This window comes from Cavia porcellus, unplaced genomic scaffold (genome assembly GCF_034190915.1).
Source record: "Cavia porcellus strain 051 isolate PalLab524CR breed Dunkin Hartley unplaced genomic scaffold, mCavPor4.1 scaffold_29, whole genome shotgun sequence".
Lineage (NCBI taxonomy): Eukaryota > Metazoa > Chordata > Mammalia > Rodentia > Caviidae > Cavia > Cavia porcellus.
The window spans coordinates 36,648,127-36,662,551 of NW_026947512.1; the positions used below are offsets into that span (position 1 = coordinate 36,648,127).

Here is a 14,425-nt window from a genome sequence, read left to right on the forward strand (position 1 = left end):
CAAATTTAATAGAAATCAGATAGTGGACACTGACGTTTTCTAACAAAAAATGAGAAAACTAAAGAGTATCTATTTTTCTGGAAATCCAAGGTAATTTACACCCTCACAGTTACTCATTCCAGTCCACCTTTCATCACCGTCCCTGTCCCTTAGCTATTTAGCTGCAGTCAGCTGACATAAGCCCATCTCCAGAGAAATGGACTGGATAACCACTCGATAAAGATATCTGTTTATACACAAGAATCACTTAGTAAGTTACCATGTTTAACTTAAAGGAAAAAAATGATTTGTTTTCATCAAAAAATTCAACAGTGAAACTTGAAAGACTTACAGTTTACATTTTAAATTCTAAAGTACAGAATTGCAAGTCAATATTTTCCAGTAAGAGTAATTTATTTCTGACTTTAGAAAGCAACCTAAAAATTAGCATTATATGAGCACTGTTGAAGCATGAGAAATAGGGAAGAATGTTAATCACTCCCTTCTGTGTATACAATTAGAACAAACTCATCTACAGAAATGGTCAATACTCAAAGTTCTCAAAATAATGACTTTGATTAAAGAAGTTTCCACATGTGAATATTTCTAACAGTGAAATGAACACAATAAAAGTCTGATATAATCCAGACATTTCCTCTGCATCCCTTTGGAAGATGGGACAGGAATGCCCCATGAAACTCAATCACTCACCATGTCACTTGCTTACAATCAAAATTTTCCAGGACTGTGACTCTATGCTAGAGTAGTAGCTTTGCTAGAATGGGAGATATCAGAGGCTTCAGTACAAAAAGAAAATTCCTTAAAAGGCTTATTTCAGGTATACAAATTATTCATATTTTCCTCTGTCTGAGCTGACCTTCTTTAAATAATTTCTTCCTAAAGAATTGGCTACTCACTACCACAAGAAATTTAATTTTAAAGATAGTGATGGAGTCGTCAACTTTTAAATATGCTGTCAATTTGTGGCAACATGAAATAAGCCATTTTCTTAAATGCATAATAAGTTTGAGAGTTATAAAGAAAAGTGGTAAATTTAGGCCGGTTTTGAAATCTGATGACATTTGAGCGTGGGAGAATATCTGTCCACATTGCCAATCTACATAAGTCAATATGACAAATTATTGTGCTGTTAAAATTATGGCGTTGTTATTTCAATTTGCATTCATTCATTTACTCATTCATTGATTACAGTTGAAAACTTTTAGGGAAAATTCTTAAATCTAGAGAGGCAGAACGAGTGAACAACGGTACTGCTAGTTAATATAAAGGTATTATAAAAAATTGCTACACTGTATCTCAACCATTTGCTAAATGGTTATTAGGTTTAGTTGATGTCGAATGGCCAGGTTGATTTTTTTCACCTGTTGACCAAATTAGCTGTTCATTTTGTACTAAAACAGACAAACAACTGTTGCAAAATGACCTCTTAACTTTTTATTATTAATGCTTTTTGCATCATGATAAACTATATTAATAGTTTGTCTGTCTTCTCCTCTTTATAATCTGTCAGGAATTAAAACCAAACCTGTCAGTTCTTTATACAAGTGAAGTCTATCCTCTGAATCCTCTGGCACAATATTCTATGCAGTTACTACAAAGGATATCACCAAAAGTAGATGACAAGAGAGCATTGCTGCTGAGATTTTTAATCGGTCCATAAGCACTTTCCAGGAAATCTATGCTTTGCTGTTTTTTAAAAAGTAATTCTACAACAACATTCTATCTGCCATTATGCATTCACTCCATTGGGTTGTAACTAACTTTGGTGCTGCCTTAGTATTTCTGCATGATAATATTTCTTCCTAAGGTCATGTTGGTAGACATTGGAAGTTCAGAGGTAAGAGAAGAGCAGATGCAAAAAAACAAGACTGTCTACATTTGGTGAAATTTTCAACAGATCAAACAAAATCTGGAAACCAATGAATTCTACAATTCATGTTCTAAGTGAAGAGTGAATCATTAAAAATAAGTGCTCTGTGCAACATCCTTCCGAGAAAGCTTGTGAGAAAAGCTGTTTTTAACATATTTTTAAAAATTAATTTTGTAGTTTTTAAAGGAAATAAACAAAAACTTATGATAATTTCTTAAGTTATAACACAGTTTAATATTTATTAATGTGTAAAAAATGGTAACTGTTAGTCACAAATGAATGTGTAAAAAATGGTAACTGTTAGTCGCAAATGGATTGTATTTGTGACCTTTAAGTTATTTAACATGCAAAGAGATTGTTTGGAGCACATAAGGCGACCTTTAGAAAAGAAAGCTTCAGTCATTCCTAGCTCAAACACAGAGGGGTCATTACTAAGGATATGCTTGTTGCACAGTAAAAATAAAATAAAATAAAAAGACAATTTGGATGGTGCAGTAAGTTCAGCTTGCTTGAAATTAAAATGCATTTTTTAAACATAATGATTTGAGAACTGAATTGTGAATTCACTTTTATCAATTAAGAAGCCACCTACAAAAGCTTTTTACTAGACTCAGATGGTGACTCCCAAGAATGTCTTTTTTGTGTATATAGGAAAAGAAAATCTGAAAAGAGAACTAACAATGTAGATATTGTTCAAGAAATATAAAATAATAATTGTGAGAGATCTATCTATCTATCTACTTCTAGCAATTAGAAGAAGAGAATTTTATGATTAATACATATTAATCCAGCTTTGAACAAGTTTTTGAAAAGGTTACGTTGGGTCTGGCTCTTACCATGCACGACTACAGAGGTACTTTTGTTGCTGGTTCCAGCAATGTTACTGGCCACACAAGTGTATTCCCCTCCATCCTGAAGCCGAACTCTTTCCATATGGAGGCTCCCATCTCTCCGCACAGTTATGTAAGGATTTTGTACCAACTTAAAAGAATAAAAAGTTATTTTTAACTTAAAAAGGTAACAATTTGTTTGTGTCAAAACAAAATTTGCTTTTTATCCCCATCTGTATTATTAAAGATAAAATAACAATATATTTTTTAGCACCCTTAAGATATAAGTGACATGCGTAAAATATTGCAAAGAATCTGTCTGTTGCATTTCACCCTCATATTCCAAAAATTATACCTAGTATTTATCTGAGAGTTTTTCATATGCTTGAAAATGAAAAAAGAGATATAATTTGCTTCTTGTTTCTGTAAATTTTGTTATCATTCAGGACTCAGATTTTATTATCATATTCCTTTTGGTTTAAATTGTTCTTTGTGAAGGTGACTTTATTATCACTAGAAAGTCACTTTACATTTTCATTTTGATTCAAAAGTACTTATTTGAGCTGAGAGAAAATTAATCAACACTCATCCTTGTGAACTTACAAAGTAAAATATTAGTAGACACTGTATGACACAGGAATTGTGCCAGAGAAGATAGGTATCTCTTCAATTAAGAAAGATCATCTCTAAAGCTGTAGCATTTATATAAAATGCATATAGGATATGTTAGTGTTCATGCTTGACAGTGGTGGTGAACTTTATCAATCGCACGCCTCCTAGGGCTGTATATTATCATTAAAAGCTCTAAAAGTTTCACCATCACTGTGAGATATGCTAATTTTAAGTGAGGTGTGCGATTTTTCCCGAGGCTTCTATACAAATATGAATAATTTATAACTTCTTACATGGAATCAATTCACTTTCAATGAGGACTTCGAGAAACGAGTCATAATATTCCAGAAAATGGAACAGGAAATGCTGTGAACTAGAATACTCTAAACATAGATTGCAAGTTTACTGAAAAATTTCATAGAACTCTGAAAGTTTCCATCATCCTTTCATAATTAAAAATTATGTATTAAAAACAATTACATACTATAGATCTGTATTTTGAAGTATTTCATGATAGAAGACATAATAATAATAAAGATTAATGTATAAACTAAAAGAATTTTATGGGCTATTAACATTTATAATGTCCTACAAAAGGAATATAAAAATATTTAAATACTGTGAAAATAATAGCTTCAGTTTTTACATATTCTGAAGGGAGTTTATTAATAATATTGAATTTAATATAAATTTATGAAAATGAAACCATTATTTCTCCATTTTTTAATCCTAAAATAATATGAATGAGATGAATATGTTAACAATAGGAACATTTTGGCAAACTTCCAATATATTTTCCCTTTTTATGAAGTTTATATTTCAGTATTTAGAATATATCACTTCTTATTCTATATCACTATCAATATGGGTGCACAAATTTCAAATATCCTTACCATGGCTGAATTTTTGGTCCACCGGCGCTCTGGAATGGGGTTTCCAGCCAAAAGAGTACAAGGCAAAGTAAGCGGTTGTCCTTCAATGACACTGGCCACAGCAGGGCTGATTCCAATTAGGGGAGCAACTGAATCAGAGAGAGCAAAGGAACTTACAACTTTCAAAAAAGATGGCAAATTATTTCATGGGCCAAAATAACTACTGTTATTCCATAAAATGCTTTCAATACCAAAAATTATTAATGTAAATGAGTACTAATTTGAATTGAGAGCTAAAAGGTAATTGGAAGGATGGCAAAAGTATAGGTAATAATGAAGACATAAAGAAAGTAAGAAAGAAATGTACACACCCAAAAGGCCAGTTGAGCCAAGTTCCTTACAATGCATTTGGTGAGCAAATGGACAATGATTAAAAGTATTTGTAAGTGGAAAAGTGAAATCACCATAACTATTTTTAAGGAAAATATTCTTCTGAAAATTATGAACAGGCTGAAAGCACTGGGTACAACACAAAGACTGTTGTAATAGCTGAAGTAAATTAAAGCAGGTGGAATACTGGAGATGGACTAGTAAAGAAGTACTAAAAACATGTTTTTTCCTAGAAATCACTTAAAAATTTAGCAAAAACTAAAGCAAAATCTTTAAAGAGATTTTACTGGGAAATTTTCGATATATACAGACATAAGAAGAAAGACACAAAGAAAATTTCATTAAAGGGTATTACTAAGAAACGTGCACTGACATATTTCAAAATCGTATCAGGTGCTATAATAACATGAAAAATGTAGTGCTAGGACAAAAAAGAATTCTAAGGAATAAAATAGGGATATATACTCAGGGGATATATATTTCAAACAGTGAAAAGATATTTTTAAAAAGATACTGAAGCACATGTATCACCATTTAGAAATAAACTGTATTTTATTCTTACTTCACATCATGCAAAAACATAAGTCTATGTGGACCAAAATGACAAATATAAAACAGGTAACCGGAAAAGATCTGTACAATTTGTGTGTATATATGTTTATACTGAAGCTTGATTTATTTAAATTAGCCCTTTTTTCAAATTGAATATAGAGGCTTGGAGTAAATGATCTCTAAGGTTATTTGCAGTTAGAACACTCAGTGAAATTTGAAATGAGGTAGAAGAGAAAAACCTAGTCTAATAATCAGGTCTTTCTTTCTTTTTCTCTTTGTAAGTGGCACAGGTAAAAGACGATGTAGTAGAAACAGGCTGAGAACTTTGGAAAATGTGGCATCTAAACATTTTATAGCTCTTACCAAGTCCTGTCACTGTTATCGTTGCCTGTGACTGGATCTTCCCAAACTGGTTTTCAGCTTCACAAATGTAGGTTCCTTTATCACTTGCCCATAAGTCTAAAAAGAAGAACTCATTTATTCATTCAATATCTTTCGTGAAGTTTTAATTATAGCCTAGGCGTGAGTTTGAGAGGAAAAGGAAATTAATGGTATTGCCTTCTGGTAGTTCCCCTTCTAGTGGAAGAGACATAGAGAAATCAGCAACTGCATCATAGTGTGGCAAGTACTATATGAGTTTCAGACAATGGGTGGTGAAGGCAGAGTTTAAAATAACTGTATATGAAGGAATTACAGAAAGGTTCACAGCAAACACAGCCCTGGAGCCATACATAAAAAAGTGGGCAAAACAGAGAAAGGATCATCCAAATCCAGTAGGTTACAAAGGAAAGTCATGGCTTGAAAAACTCATCAACAAACCTTCAAGCATGGAAAGCTATACTATCCAGGGGAGAGTCTGGAAGTTGGTGGGGCTGACTTTTAGTTGGCTCGGTAGCTGGCAGAGTCTATTTGAATTTACTGGACAAAATTTAGAGAGGCAAAATATGAGGCAGATTCACAGAACAGTGATCCCTAGTTCAGTATGAATTTTAAAGGTCTCATTGAAAATTTATGAATGGCCTTTATTTATAATTATATAACCCTAATTCTTTTTTAAGTAGAAGAGAGGACTTAGCAAAATTATTCATAATTTTAGAAAAATCACTTCACTAGCTTAGAACCTAAGAGTATCAGTATCACAATCCAGTGTCAGCCTACGTTTGAACTATGAAATTCATGGAAATGCTAAATAAAAGATAAATATGCATGAGACTTTCTATATAGAAATGCATACTATTTTAATATAAACTGTTTCATATACATTTTCCTTTTCATTACATGTTGGATAATAAAATGTTTTTAATTACGTAGGTAGGGTAGATATAGAAATTTTTACGCTACGAAAAGTACTTATAATTAATTATAAAGTACTCATAATTAAAGATAATATTGAAGATAATCATGATACACACTACTTGGTTACAGGTTGTGTGGGTTCAGTGAGGAAATTGAAGCTGAAGCTTTATAGAGTAAGATTTTTACTTTATGATCAATAGAAAGTCCATGAGCAGATTTTAAATAGGAGGGTGATTATAATCTTGCAAATACCATAACCAAAACAGGTACAGTGTAATCTACTAAGATATAAATGTATGTGTTTGTATAAAATATATTTTCTTTAACCTACTTAAAATAAAGAGAGCTCCTGTTCTTAGCTGGCTGATGGAACTAACTGAGAAAGGTCTTGAGAAAATTGGCATGTTGTCGGATCTTCGCCATTTGATCTTTGGTTCTGGATAACCCTGAACATAACAAGGTAATGTCACATTTGAGCCAATTTCCATGGAGACATCAACAGGTTCTTGTATGAAAATTGGAGGAGCTGTAAGATATTAAAAATAAAAAGGTATCAGTATATAATACTGGCATATTGAATATAAACAGCATGTTAAATTACCAACAGGTTGAATATGAATCAAATCAGAGCTCCAAATAACTCACTCTCATTATTCCTGTCTAACATGGAATGATAGGTATGTCTTTTTTTGCTTTTCAAATGAATAAAGGCAGTAAAACTGAACTGTTTCCTTAAAATAATAAATTAAATGATGAGTGGGAATTTAAAATAAGATCATCCTTAATAAAGAGATTTTTTTTATTTTAGGAATTTGTTTTCAATTTCAGTTGATGTTATGCTGCTCAAAGCTTAAGACTTTCATATAAATAAGTTGGCAATGTAATGTAATATTTTTAATAATTTCCAAAATTTCTCCCTTTGGCTGAATTTTTACATGGATTTAATTTATACCAGAGTTTTTCTGTAATAATCATTATTTAACAAGCCAATGGAATTTACTCCTAAATTATAACCTTCTTTAATATCATATTCTTGCTCTTCATAGTTTAAATTTTTGAGTTAGAGAAATGTGAGAATCAACAGTACAAATTAAAGTGATAGAACACAGTCTGGTAGAAATGAATACAGTAAACATTTAATGTAGGCAGAAATGAAAAATAATTGAGAAGCTATAAAATTATAAACAAGGAATCTACAGATAACTGCACAATCAAGTTAACAGAAACTGAGAGGAAGAGAGAGAAATAAGAGGCATACCTTGAAAGACACAAGGATGGAATATATAGAAGATGCTGTAAGTGAGGATAAAGAGTTGAGGCTCTCACTATGTCCCAGGAGCTGTGACTAGTGATGCTCACAGCATAAGGCAAGAAGAACCATGTAAGTCACTACTGGGAGCAATGGAAGAAACCTGCTTACATACGATGCTAAGCAGTGGTGACCTAGAAATGGCTCCCTGGTAAAATTAAGGCTGAATCTCGGTTGGAAATGACAATAATTATGGCTTTTAGAGTCAGGTATTTGTTCAGCACTTTCTATTAATTATTTTATTTAATCTTCAAAATATTCCTATAGGATAAGTACTGTTTTTCATCTGATTTTAGATATGAAGAACTAAAGATAGTTAATTGGCTCAGTATCATATGGCATTAAATAATTGACGTAGGATTAAAAAGTAGTTTCAAGTTCAGAAGCACAGACTTTTTCATTTTATCACCTTCCCCTTTTCCGTGAGGTTGAATCTGCTCATAATCCCAGCGTTTAGCATCCAGAGATCAGAGATCATTTCTTTCCTTCTCATGGGGCTTCTCAGGTAGGATGCACCACTGTCTCCTTTTTTAGCCTAGGCTGATAAACCTCTAACTCTGTGGCTTTGTTTCTGGTTTTTTCCCTGCCTCTGGGTAACCTGCTTTCCTTGTTCTTCCCTCCAAAAGGACTGAACGTTTTAATGTCGATACCTGTCTTCTTATTGTCCCTTCAAATGTAAAGTGTACTGCGGATCTTGACTGCTGACATATTGACAATTCATCAGTACGGTTCCAAAGGACTCTTGTGTGAGATGCCACCCCATCATCTGAGACAGACATGATTTCCTTCCTTTCGGAAGTTCCAGACAACTCACTCTCTAGCGTACTCTTGTCGTTTATCACATTCAGCCTAATATTAGACTACGAGCCTCGTTCTATTTTCCCTAGAGAGTTTGTATCGCAACCATATTTTAACCTTATAGTGGCTAACATTACTATTATATGTGGCCACTATAAAAATTCTTATTTGTGAATGAATTACTGAATCAGTATGAAAAATCTGATAATAATCCAATGTACATGCTTTTTTTGTGCCTGTGTTATGATGATGACAATCTTGACCCTCATACATTTGAACTTTCTTTTGTGAAAGAAACACCGCAATTGCAGAAGCACATTTATTTATTTATTGAACCTAAACAAAAATAAATTAGGTTAACTATCATAATTGAATAAAATGTTTTAAAAAGGAAGTGGTATGTTTGTGTTTAGATTTTTCTTGATCATATATACAATTTGACTTAGAAACATGATAGGTAAATTCAAATGCAGAGGCCCACACCTGTAATCCCACCTACTCAGGAGAACTAAAAATTCAAGGACAGCCCAGGCCATTTTGCCAGGAGCATGCCTCACCATGAAATAAAGTGCTGAGGATATATAGTTCAGAGATCTTTTGTTTGTCTACTGTGTCCTCAATACTGCAAAAACAAATTTTAAAGCAAAATGAATGTATTTTAAACATTGTTTACAAGCAGCTCATCGCTTGATTCTCCTTTCTCATTTAACCTAAAGCAGACAGCTTTCCAGAAAAACGCACATTAAATCTGAAGTTTCAAGATGTATTAGACAGCATTTGAACAGGTAACACACTGATGGACATAAAGCAAATTCCCAAATAGCAAAAAGATGAGGCAACCTGGAATGAACCAAATACTTAGCGGAAAGATCAATTTACTGACACTTTAAAACACTGACATCAGTGAAAATGGAGATAAACTAGAATGACCAGAAATTTTTTAAAAAATTTTGGAATAAGAAGGGATAAGCACAACTCATGTTGTATCCACAAAACTCAATCAAAATGGGAGAAGCCATTCATTGCGAAGTAGACTTGGTTAAGGAATACATGCACTGAAATCAGAAAGCAAGATGAATGAGATTACCAGACACTATGTAAGCAACCAAAGACAGCATAAATGACAAGCAAATGTCAAAACATGAAGAAGTGACTCCTACATGAGCCAAGAAATCTCTTAAATCCTTCCTATCCCTGAGTGTGATCAACACAGCCTCCCATGAGCTCCACTGGGTGAATGGTAAATAGATTAAAGCAACGAGGAGGAGGAGAGCAGTGTCAGATGGTATATGGCGCTGGCTCAGAGGAGGCGTCACTGTTTGGAGAGGTTAGGAGCATCTTAAGTGGTTTCAAATGGTGGCTCCAGTACTGCTTAGACTGTATGCTTGGGAAAATTAGTTTACCTTCTCCTGTTTAAATTTCCCCATGAGCAAATGGGAATAATATTTTCCATTTCATGTCATTAAAAGATACAATCTTTATTAACCACTTAGTGCATAGGAATCAGCTAAGTACTGTTATTAAAGTAACCATTACAGAATTAATTTATGAAATTCTACTTTTGGAGTTTCATTTATTAACAGTTAATTTTAACTTTGGCTTTTTGGGCTAGTCTTTTAGAATAATGTTTGATCCTCTAGGCATTTTTACATCAGAACTTTGAGATCTACACAGAGTGAATGCCATGGTTCAGGTTTGCGTTACTTACCAATAAATACGGTTATATGCAAGTTTGAGCTTGAAAATATAAAACAAACACTGTCTATCTTGCTCTAGAAACTATTCCTTAAAAGTTATTCTAGTTCTCTAAGAGGCAATTAAAAATACATTCCCTGCACAGCGATTTTGAATTATGTCAGCCAGAGATTTTTTTCCAAAATAATTAGATACATTATTTTGGTTCTAGCAAACCACAAAACATGAAACCACAGCTTCAGACTCAAACCCTGTGTGGTATGGAATTCTAGAAGAAAAATTGCTCCCAGGTCAACTTTTACTTGATGTAACCAATGCTCTTTGCTTCTAAATGACTTCACAGTTCACTACTTTTTAAGAAGAATAAAAAGTAGCTTTCCCTGTCGACCTGAAATGTCCACAATGCAAAGCTATAATCATGGGAAATAAGCAAAGGGCACTTACAACAAGAAGCTACAACTCAAGAACATATTAAATAACCCTTTCATTAGTTTTTTATCAAGTATTGTTAATATGAAATAATAGGCGGCCCACAAAAACAATGTGAAAGCCCAAATAACAACATGATATGGATAAAAGAATGTCTTTCTTCTTAAGCTACTTAAATTTATGCCCAGTAGTTCTGTATTCTTCTTAAGTATTCTTCTTAAGTTACTTAAATTTATGCCCAGTAGTTCTGGAATTCAAATAATTGTATGTCCTACTATGCTTAGTAATTAATTTGTCTCAAGCTCTTCTAAAAAGAAGGTAGTTTGACTTTCATATTGAAAGCCCAATGCTTCATTTTAAAAACTATGCCACTAATGACATTTCTATTTTATTTTTTAAGACTCACAGAATGAAACTGGCCACTCTCTTTGTTCAGTTAATATTCATACCCTTGATAGATGTTGCATTAAAAGGCTTCACTGGTAGCAGATGCCATTTTGAGTCTACACTAGTGATGAAGTCTCACTTCATCTTTACTCCTACCTGTGAGTAGAAACTATTATATCATTATCTTATAGATAAGGAAAGTCAGGTAGACAATCAACAAAACTAGATTTCTCTCTCCAGTCTCTACATAAAGTTTTGATTCATAGTGTGTCTGCCTTTAAACTTAATAGTACAAAACACAGTGTCACTACAACTATGATTTACGTGGTTCTTAGCATGTATATACTGTTAGAATACAAAATAATAGCAGGGTGTAAGGGTGCATGCCTGTAATTCCAGCACTTGGAGGGGAGAGGCAGGAGGATTACTGTGAGTTCAAGGCCAGTCTGGGTTACATAATGAGTTCAAGACCAACCTGGACTATACGGGAAAACCTTATCTCAAAAACTTAAAATAAATTTAAAAAAATACAAGACAGTAGCTTGTGGTCTACAATATCTTGTGGACCACAGTTGGCTGGAGAGGATAGAGCAAAACTTACTGAGAAATTAGAAAGAATGGATGAGAAACTTCTGACAAAGGCCAGAGGGGTTTTGTTATATACATCTCCAAGGGCATCTCCATTAAAATCTGTACTATTTATTACAACTTCTGACTTTGACTTTGATGATTAGGATGTATTAGGATGATACAAGCAGGGAATGAAGGTGTGGAAGGCAGAATGTCATGCTGAGTTCAACTGAAACGTGAGGGTAGGTGTACCAAGAAAGACTAGCACTGAGTCTAATTAACCTTCTTAAGCTGCACTAAGAAGAATCTAACAGTGAACTAATTAAGGCATAAAGAAATCTGAATGGTGCTGACTTTAATACTAAGTTATTTGACAATTGTTTGAAATGGTTAAGGTTAGACTAAGCAAATAATTTAAGTTTATATTAATATTTTATCAGAAAACTTACTGGAATGAAAGTTGAGAAATCTATTGTTTTAGAAGGGATCATGGAGAGTGAAGATCTTGAAGATAAAGTTTAGAAAGAAGCATAAATATGAAACATTTGTAGGGATGCTTCCCAATCCAATGCAAGGCATCCCAGAATGAAGAGTCCTACCCCTTATGTGATTTACCACTCTACAACAGAGAGAACCTGCAGAATCCACAAGCTAGACTGCTCACCAAGAAGACAGTAAGCGAGCATGTACCAACACATGTATACTTGTGAAGGAAGCAGGGGTGTCACTGTTTTGTCACTGGGAATAATTACTGATGCTATTTCTCTATTCTTATAGAGCTAAAAAAAAAAAAACACTAAAAGAATAATAGGCAAACACCATCTTTCTATATAGGAAGAAGGAAGAAACAAAACCAGAGAATCAAAATGCCACAATCAGTATTTTTCTTGAAAACTAGAATTCTTTATCTCCCAATCCTCCTTATTTGGGCCTTACTTTTCTAAAACTGTTAGTGTGTTTTACACAGTGCTGGTAGATTCAGGTACGTTCTACACAGAAACTCAGAACTTATTTTGAAGGTATTTTTCTTAAAGACCGCAGAGTTTAGTTATGGTTAAAACACATCTCAAAGTGTCATAGACAGCTTTGATGTTGATCTTTGTGATCACTTCTAGTTTTGTTGATTCTATCTCAAGGGAACAATCACCAAGAATGAAAATTTTATAGATCCAAAGAGGAAAATCTTTTATTTATATGAAACAAAGTAGGAAGCAAACAAGGCCATAATTTTTATTCAAAGACTCAAAATAATAGAACAAAAATAGTTGTAAATGCATTGCCCTAACTTTTGATTAAAAAGTCAGTTTTGGGAAAAAATCATCATACATATTATACATAAATTAAAATGCAATTTAATAAAATGTCATATTTTACAAGCGTTAGGAGAGGCAAATGTTTAATTATCTGTTCAATGATGCTGCCAGGTTCTTTTCCATGCAAACAAGTTCTGTTTTACTTTAAGTTTTGCCACATTGTTTAGTGATTTCTTAGAAATGTGTCACAGAAAGACAAAGGAGGAAGAGAACTAAACTGCTTGACTAACCCAAATATAGTTGTCATGCACACATTGTATGCTTCACATAATGAGTGACATTTATTTGTAGTTAGTAATTTATTTTATACACTGGAGAGTAATTACTAGTGAATCAAAAAAATAAAATAAAAGCACCATCTGTTACCTTTTTGTCATCAACATCTCTAATTTACAGTTTAGGACTTACGTCTAATTTCTGGCCTCCAGATGTTACTACTACTTAGGAACTTGGTGGCAGAATGGATGATTCCTGATAGGAAAATGGCAGTATATGAGGATAGACTGGTGAAGTCTACATCTCTAAAGTCAGATAACTTGAGTCCAAACATCTTGGCTCTGCTCCTACTGAGTTCTATAATCCAGACCAAGCTACTTGGCTTTTATTAGCCTGTTTCCTTGTGGACATTATACACCCAGTGGTAGCATCTTCCTCTTACGACTTCTATGTGGGTTCATTGAGACAATACATAAAAAGTTATTGGCACAATGAGTGGCCCATGGAATTCATCAATTATTGTGTAAATCATCTGAAATGCTTAACTTAATTTAGTTATTCTGACAAATGTGTCTACCACATTGTGTCACAGTTGTTACACACGGAGAAACAAAACACGAATTTCAAAATAAATTTGTCTACCAGAACAAGATGCTTACAACCAACATCCAGAGTTATCTCGCCAGTTGCTCTACCAGCATCATTGATAGCTACACACGTATAGTCACCAGCATCCAAATCTTGAGTTTCTTGAATCTTCAAAAGTCCCAAGAGAGGGTTAATAATCAAGAATGTTGAGGGCCTCAACTCAAGGTCTCCTAAGCCAGAACAAAGGGAAGAACATTAAATACTAAATTACTTACAGAATTTGCTCAACTATTGGTTTGATTTCAAAACCAACTTCTAAAAACAGTTAATTTCAACTTAAACACAAGTGTCCTACTCAACATATATACTTTCTACAGTCTTAAATTTGACCCCATAAACAACTTTACAAATATTTCCTACTTATATTTATATGTGCATCTGAATAAAGACAAGTTCTTTGAAATTATGCTGGGCAACTAAGAAAGACTGGCAGCTGTGATGGTGGCTTTTGTCAAAACAAAACGAACAGGAAGATGAGGGTTGAAAATATATTTCTACTATCTTTGTGGCAGGATGTATTTTAGTTCCCTAGGAAATGCTTGCAAAACTATATGTTTTCAAATCCATCTAATAGTTTTTGGTATGCTGAACACTACCAATTAAATTTTGTCTTGTGAGAAGGATATCTAGGGAGGAAG

At 33.4% G+C, this 14,425-nt stretch overlaps 1 protein-coding gene across 8 annotated transcripts in view; it reads right to left on the reverse strand.

Annotated features, from left to right (window-relative positions):
• The window catches only part of Hmcn1 (hemicentin 1), a 398,189-nt gene that overhangs the window by 175,842 nt on the left and 207,922 nt on the right, over positions 1-14,425 (reverse strand). For all 8 annotated transcript variants that reach the window (XM_063240159.1, XM_063240157.1, XM_063240158.1 and 5 more), the window contains 5 exons: positions 13,799-13,957; positions 6,754-6,948; positions 5,490-5,585; positions 4,206-4,333; positions 2,707-2,851 (listed from right to left, as the gene is read on the reverse strand). In XM_063240159.1, coding sequence (XP_063096229.1) covers positions 2,707-2,851; positions 4,206-4,333; positions 5,490-5,585; positions 6,754-6,948; positions 13,799-13,957 — 723 coding nt within the window. The remainder of the gene's footprint in view (positions 1-2,706; positions 2,852-4,205; positions 4,334-5,489; positions 5,586-6,753; positions 6,949-13,798; positions 13,958-14,425) is intronic.